The 7,733-nt window shown below is 56.0% G+C and overlaps 1 protein-coding gene across 4 annotated transcripts; it reads left to right on the top strand.

Annotated features, from left to right (window-relative positions):
* The first annotated feature begins 312 nt into the window (after positions 1 to 312).
* UBE2T (ubiquitin-conjugating enzyme E2T (putative)) lies at positions 313 to 4,991 on the top strand. Of its 4 annotated transcripts, none has more exons than XM_010831065.1 (7): positions 313 to 377; positions 1,486 to 1,634; positions 2,118 to 2,187; positions 3,476 to 3,581; positions 3,676 to 3,774; positions 3,887 to 3,964; positions 4,646 to 4,991. In XM_010831065.1, exons 2-7 carry the CDS (start codon positions 1,526 to 1,528, stop codon positions 4,730 to 4,732), a joined length of 549 nt encoding a protein of 182 aa, XP_010829367.1. In that variant the 5' UTR covers positions 313 to 377; positions 1,486 to 1,525; the 3' UTR covers positions 4,733 to 4,991. The 4 variants fall into 4 exon arrangements, with proteins under 4 accessions (XP_010829367.1, XP_010829366.1, XP_010829365.1 ...); XM_010831064.1 differs by having other exon boundaries at positions 4,642 to 4,991; XM_010831063.1 differs by having other exon boundaries at positions 3,887 to 4,014; positions 4,642 to 4,991.
* Positions 4,992 to 7,733: the final 2,742 nt, after the last annotated feature.

The raw sequence follows: 7,733 nt of genomic DNA, 5'->3' as shown, positions 1-7,733 counted from the left end.
CGCCCCGGTCGGAACCCGGCTCCGAACGTCCGGTTCCTCGGGCTCTCGGGTCTGACGGTCCTGAGGTGGCAGCCCCACCGCGCGAACAGCCGGACAGCAGTCCCTCCCACACAGACGCTCCCGGCTCCTCCCAGCTCGCCTCCTCCAGATACGCAGCGAGCCAAAGACTCGACAGTCCCCGCACGCAGCGCTCGCGTTCAAAGGGCGTGGGCGGGGCCCGCCGGAGCCCGGCCAATCGGAGGCTGCGCGCCTCCCGGGCGACGCTCCGGGCCAATCACAGCCTCCCGGGCGGAAGGCGGGGCAAGGCGGTGGCTGGGCTCGCGCAGGCGCGGTGCCGGCTGCTCGGGGCCGTTGCTCTGCAAGGAGAGACCGCGCAGGTGAGAGGCCGCGGGCGGGCGTTCACGGGCGGCGTGGTGGGGTTGGGGGCGCTTTCTTCCTGCCTGACTGCGGAGCCTCCTCTTCTCCGACTGTCGGTTGTAGAACGGACGCTCCGCTTGTCTTGGCAACGCGGTTGGCGCTCTGCCCCGGCCCGGCCCGCGTCCCACAGCCGCCCCAGCCGTTTTCCAGCCGCCACGCCCACCTGCTGCTCCCGGCCCCCCACCCGACGTTTTATTAATTGTGTATATTTGTTTTATTGTTCCTGATTCCCAGTACCTGCTTACTGAGAGAAGCAGTAAGGGTCAGTGTATAAATGGAGCTCAGTCGCTCAGTCGTGTCTGAGTCTTTGCGACCCCTTGGACTGTAGTCTGCCAGGCTCCTGTGTATGTGGGATTCTCCAGGCAAGAACACTGGAGTGGGTTGCCATGCCCTCCTCCAGGGGATCTTCCCGACCCACGGAGCCAAGCAGCGTCTCTTGGGACTCCTGGATTGGCAAGAGGATTCTTTACTAGGAGCGCCACAGTATATAAAAGTAGTTAATGACCTAGTGAAATAACTGGATCCCAGAGATGATGGTCCTAAAGACGTATATAAAGAAATTTGGAATAATTTACATGAATGTCTGTTGTGGTGTTAAATTAATTCTGTTTAACATACTAATTTGCCTGGAGTATTGCTAATTCTGGGACTCCCTTGGTGGCTCAGTGGTAAAGAATCCGCCTGCCAATTCAGGAGATGTAGGTTCCCATCATCTCTGGGTCAGGAAGATCCCCTGGAGAAGGAAATGGCAGCCCACTCCAGTACTCTTGCCTGGAAAATCCCATGGATGGAGGAGCCTGGTGGGCTCCAGTCCATGGGGCCGCAGAGTCGGACACAACTGAGCAACTTCACTTTAGAACTTCAGTGTTTTGTTTGTAGAAACTTTTCATTGTTTTATACTTTATTTTTAAAATGTGTTTGCTTGAATAGATAGCACGAGGGGAAAAACTCAAGACTCCCTTCTCAGAATAGCAAGTGACACGAGGGCTGTCTCTGTCCTTCAGTGAACTGAGCTGGCACTAACATTCACTGCTGCTGACCCTTTGCGGGCGCCCCTCTTCTCCCCAGGATCCCTGCCAGTGTGAACTGAGTGCTTCTGCCTGAGGTCATGCAGAGAACATCGCGTCTGAAGCGAGAGCTGAGCCTGCTGGCCGCGGAGCCGCCCCCGGGCATCACGTGCTGGCAGTATGGGGATCGGATGGAAGACCTGCGAGCGCGTAGGTGTCACCCCAGGCGAGCGACAGTTGTGCTGAGACGTGAATACCGTGTGTTCCTCTGAATTAGGGCACGAGTGCATCTGCCTGCCTCGTTTGCTACATTTATAAAAGGTCTCCAGGACGTTTCTTCTTTGGCCTTTTACCCCCCCCCACCCCCCACCCCTGCTTGATTTAAACAAGACGTGGGCATCAGCCCTGAAGCAGTTCAGCACCACGGATGCGTCACCTTTACGCATCCGTGAGGCCAGACTGGGCAGCACGTGGTCAGAACGCAGCCGGCCTCCCCAGCAGGGCTGCAGGTGTCTGTGGCCTGTGGCCAGATCTCCCACATAGCCCTTGTGTGACACCAGCCTGGGCTGGCGCCTCACGTGGGGGCTGGTCAGACCCTGAGAGCTGTCCCAGACCCAGCGTCTCCGTCAGGACCAGGCGGGGAGCTGCTCCAGGTCACCCAGTCACCTCTTCACTGTTTCTTTTTCTTTCAAGAGATTCTAGGTGGAGCCAACACACCTTATGAAAAAGGTGTTTTCAAGCTGGAAGTTCACATTCCAGAGAGGTCAGTGTGAATTATATTTACATTTCCAGGCTAAACCAGTTACTGGGAGACAGCACTGTGGTAGAGTGTTGAACACAGAACTTACAGGACCTGGATCTTAGTCCTAACCTTATTAGGACTTCCTGTGACCTCTAGCACCTTATCTTGGGAGTTCAATCTCTTTCTCTTAAAACTGGGCTACATCACATCTAACACCACCTCCCCCCACCCCGGGCTCACCGTTGCACTAACACACACATAACATTGTGGTAACACACACACCATTGCAGTAACACACACATACCATTGCAGTAACAAACACACGTCATTGAGGTAACACATACATACCCTTGCGGTAACACACCATTGCAGTAACACACACAGCATTGCAGTAACACACACACACCATTGCAGTAACATACGCATACCATTGCGGTAACAAACACGTGTCATAGAGGTGATACATACATACCATTGCGGTAACACACACACAACACTGTGGTAACACACATAACACTGTGGTAACACAGCATTGCAGTAACACACACATAAACTGACCATTTAGACCCTGTCTAAGTGTATGGTTTTAGGCGTTGAGGTACATCCAGCCACCCCACCACAACCATCTCGAGAACGTTTTCATCTTCCCAAACGAGTCCTCCGCAGCCCTGTGACGCCAGTTCTCTGTCCCTGCCTGGTCCCTGGTGGCCCCGTTCCCTCTGCCTCTGTGTAGAGGCCCTGTTCATGCAGGCGTGCTGTAAGCCTCTCATCAGGGGGCAGCGGTTGTAGTTTGTGGTTTGTAGACACCTGTTCACAGGCCAGGTTTGTTACAAGTCCCGAGAGAAGCAGGTAGTCCCAGGGATGTCAGTTCTGAGACACACAGGGGTTTTCCGAGGTCTGTGTCTCACCAGAGAAAAAGTAACTGGGTGCAGGGTGTAAATCAGAACTGGACTCTGGTTCTCAAAACCCATCTGTAAAAACGCTGCAGGCGAGGCTAAGGGAATCTGAGTGGTAGGTGAGACCGAGGAGTAATTTTTGCATTTTTTCATGGGTGTACTGACAGTTTTGCAGCTCTGTAGGAGAGGGGCCTTATTCTTAGGAGATCATGCTGAAGTTTTTCAAGGGCTAGGGACTTGATCCAGGTGGTGGGTAAAAGGGTTTTCAGTACTGTCAATTATCATCATAAAAATTGGGGGAGAACAAAGGTTTGTCTCTCAAAGGTTGCTGTCCTAATTAGTCATCAGCAGCTGTTCATAACATCAGAAGCAATATTCTAGTGAAACTTCCCTGTTCTCCTGTGCTGTCAAAGGTACCCATTTGAACCTCCTCAGATCCGATTTCTGACTCCGATCTATCACCCCAACATCGACTCTGCGGGACGGATTTGTCTAGATGTTCTCAAGTTGCCACCAAAAGTGAGTGGCAGGGGCAGGGTCTACCCTCTAGCCTCACATGATTGGAGAAGCACATTCTTAGAGCTGCTGCCTGTCTGTCTGTCCATCTGTCTAGGGTGCCTGGAGACCATCCCTCAACATCGCAACCCTGCTGACTTCCGTTCAGCAGCTCATGGCCGAGCCCAACCCGGACGACCCGCTCATGGCTGACATCGTAAGTGCCCAGCCCACTTTCCCCATGTCCCACACGCTGTCCAGGAGGGTTGCGTGGCGGCTGGAGCTGATAAGTCTCGTTTCTCTCCATTGACTCTCCGCTTCCGTCTTAGTCCTCAGAGTTTAAATACAACAAGCCAGTCTTCCTCAAGAACGCCAGGCAGTGGACAGAGAAGCACGCACGGCAGAAGGTGGGGTGTCTGGCAGCTCTGACTTTGCTCCTCCCTCTCATGTGTTACACGTGAGTGTGTCTGTATACACACAAGATTTTATTACATGTGCTGAGTCCATGCTGTACCCAAGGGTGGCTGGGTGATCTTCGCCTGCAACCTTCCTTGTAATCATTCAGCAGATAGATAGCTCAGCCAGTGGGAGCGAGGGTTTCTAGGAGCCACCGTCCACTGAGGACCACCAGGCAGCTGGGGCCTCTGCGGAACTCGGGGAGGGGCAGGGGTGTGGGAGGGAAGGGAGAGGACGTGGAGGAGGGAGGAGCCACGCCCCCGGTTTACCTCACTTAACAAAGGAGACACTTCAGGAGCAGAGACGATGCTGAGCACGCGTGGGTCTGCTGAGCCGTCCCCTCCTTGAGACGGAGTCACGTAGCCGTTAGTGTCAGTAGGGGGAAGAATTAACAGATAAACGGCACAGGGGATGGGAGCAGCTTTGGAGAGAATGTCTGTCCGGGGGGAGGCAACAAGGCCCCAGGAGAACGTTTGCTGTGAACCGTGTTCGGTGTGAACCCAGAAGTACGGTGTGAACTGTGTTCGGTGTGAACCATGTTCTGTGTGAACCGTGTTCGGTGTGAACTGTGTTTGGTGTGAACATGTTTGGTGTGAACTGCTGTGCTTTCCCACCTGCTTCTTCTCAGACAGATGAGGAAGGGATGCCTGGCAGCCTCCCCGAGGTGGGCGGCTCAGAGGGACCCAGCGCCGCACAGAAGAGGAAAGCTGGGCAGCTGAGCAGCGGTGGAAAGAGGTTTTGCCCTGACGCTTAGGGATTGTCCTGGCCCGTCTTTGCCGGGATGGTCCAATTGGCCTACATTTCTGGACTGTTTTCTTTGTATTTGATGATGTGATCATTTTTGTATCTTGTGAAACAGACCTTGTGTATTTACGTGTTCTGCTTTACGTTGATTCTTTGAGAGTTATTTTATTTACCTTGTGCATATTGATTTTAAAACTCGTGAGCCTGAAAAATAAATAGTCATTTAATGTTGAATATGGGTTTATCCTGAATGTGTGTTTGGGAGCAAACTGGCCAGAGAGCTATTCAGAAGGAGTGTTACGATATTTGGAAGAGTCCTTTATTTTGCCAACCAACCAGCATCAGTCAGGACACTGAGGATGGACATGTGTCTAAAGGAGATTTAGAGAGAATTTGGTGCCCGCCATGCTTCCAGAATTCTAGGTTTCAGATGTCTGGCAGTGCGGGCTTAGGGTTGTCACCCTCCTTGAGTGTTGCTGGCAGCCTTCTCTCTGGCTCACGTGGCTGGTCAGAATACTGCAGCGCAGCACTGTGTGTTCACCAGATCCAGTGAGCACCTGCTCCGTGCCGAGCGTCTGATAGGATATTAGTGAGGCAGTCAGGTGATGATCGCACAGATTCACATGGCTCTTCACAGCCCCTCGTGTCCCTGGCAGCTTCATTTGACAGCAGGTACTAAGGTGCCAAGCTCTAGTCCCTGCCCAAGACTGGACAGGGCCCTGGGGCCTGTCCTCACTGTTCTGTGTAGACGACGGAGCAGGCGGACCTGGATCCGACCTCACTGTTCTGTTCAGACGACAGAGCAAGCAGACCCGGGCCCGTCCTCACTGTTCTGTTCAGACGACGGAGCAGGCGGACCTGGGCCCGACCTCACTGTTCTGTTCAGACGACGGAGCAGGCGGACCTGGGCCCGACCTCACTGTTCTGTTCAGACGATGGAGCAGGTGGACCCAGGACCGTCCTCACTGTTCAGACGATGGAGCAAGCAGATCTGGGCCCGTCCTCACTGTTCTGTGTAGACGATGGAGCAGGCAGACCTGGGCAGAAGTCAGCTGAGGTGGAATGAGGTGCCGAGGCACGGAGGCTCCATACCTCGCCATGTTGAGCCTGGTGGTCCCGGGCCAGGCCAGGCTCAGGGCACACAGAGGGCCCCTCGAGCCATTTACCTTCCTCCACCACAGAACCGCCCTGCACTCACAGCAGCCTGCCTTAGGACACAGGCGCAGTAACAGACGACGGCATCAACCGAAATGTGAATTTCCTGCGTGTCCCCACTTCATGTGTTTCCAGCTTCTACAGAATTCTTGAAACCACTTCTCAAAATCAGCTACCGTTCTCTCATCAAACCCAGGAACTCATCTGCTTTCCTCTACTTGGGCACATGTGCCTCAAACTGGGGCTTCCAGATGCCATTAGGGTATCAACCAGGAAGCTTCATTTGTAAGAACCAAACGGCTGGTGACGCCGGGCGGGCCGGATTGGGGCCGCACTCACAAATGCTGCACTCACTGTCCCTCCTGGAGGGACCGCCAGCAGCCGTCAGGGCTGCGTGCTTCTCGTCCACAGTGAGCGCCTGTGGCGGGAGATGCTGACGGGGGACAGGTCAGGTGTGAAGCCAGATGGCCTTGGGGTCGTCGTGGGAGAGCAGACAGCCCTCCGCAGCGGCCCGCCATGAGTGTCAGCTGCCCTCCTGTCATGGCCGGAGCCTCGCCCCCGGCCTCCAGCCCTGACCGTCCGCAGTGAATGCGTGTAGCAGCAAGGTCTTCAGGTGACGTATTAATAAAAGCCAGGTTGTACCTCCTCCTGGAGCCCAGGAAAGCCCTGTCTCCTGTCCCCTGCCCACCAGCGCTGTGGGCTTCACCCCCTCGCCTGCACACACCCGCCCCTCTGTAAGCCACGTGCAGCCACGCGGCCACACCCATCTGACACCGGCCCCCCTGCCGGTGCTTCCACATGAGACGCCTCATGCATCCCCTGAAGGGGATGCGGCCTTTTCTTGGTGGACCTCACACCCTGCACTGTCTGCCGGTGTGTCCACTCCACGGGCTGGGTCATGGCTACAGAGCCTGTGCCCTACTCACTAGAAATACCATAGCCGGAAGTCACCGGAGGCCCCCGTCTCTGAGTGCACAAGCAAAAGGGACCAGGGCAGAGGACAGGAGAAGACAGGGGAGGAAGGCCAGGCCCCGCACCCAGCCCGGGAAGGAGGGGGAGCAGGGGGAGCAGGAACGCAGGTCCAGGAGACCCGGCCCAGGAAGCACCACCCGCTGGCGGGGGCCAGAGTCCCGCCCGAGCTCTGCACGCTCTGTCTGTCCTGCAGCAGCTCCGGGCACCCCTGGGAGGGCAGGGCCGGGGACTCAGGGACGGCCGGGCTTGTGGCAGAAGGCTGCAGGCAGAGAACCGCAGGGAGGAGCTCGGAGCCACAGGGAAGCTGGGAACCCCGTGTCTTCCGAGGGCAGAAGTTTCTCTGGTGCCTGCGAGCCATTCACCGTCCCCTCACGGACCATGGGGCAACCCGCTCCACAGTGTTCTCGGGGGGGTAACATGGTTGAACCCCAGCTCCCAGGACGGGGGGCCTCTTGTGGTATCAGCAGGGGTGCAGAAGGGGGCCCCTAGGAGGGGCGGGGACTCGTCTGTGAGGTGCTAATAGCTACTCGATGGAAACCGTACAAACTACCCCAAACCTACTGGTCAAGAACTGGGGGACCTGGGTTAAAGCAGGTTCTCCTGCCTCTTCACCGCATGGACTTGCTCCCCACGTCTCTGAGAAAGGGGCACCAAGTCCTATTTTCTAAAACCAATTCTCACAGAAGTCTTGTAAGGGGTGCGTTCAGGGCCCGTGGGGTGTAGAGCATGGGGCAGTCCCTGGCACCCCTCCCCGGCCTTCCTCTGAGTCCCCCACCCTGGCCTTTCCCTGCCCACCTCCAGCCTTCCTCTGCGCACCCCCCGGCCTTTCCCTGCCCCCCCGGCCTTCCT

Source organism: Bison bison, unplaced genomic scaffold (assembly GCF_000754665.1).
Source record: "Bison bison bison isolate TAMUID 2011002044 unplaced genomic scaffold, Bison_UMD1.0 scf7180017864524, whole genome shotgun sequence".
NCBI classification, from domain to species: Eukaryota; Metazoa; Chordata; class Mammalia; order Artiodactyla; family Bovidae; genus Bison; species Bison bison.
Note: the sequence above shows the minus strand (reverse complement) of the source record. Positions and strands in the feature narration are given on the sequence as shown.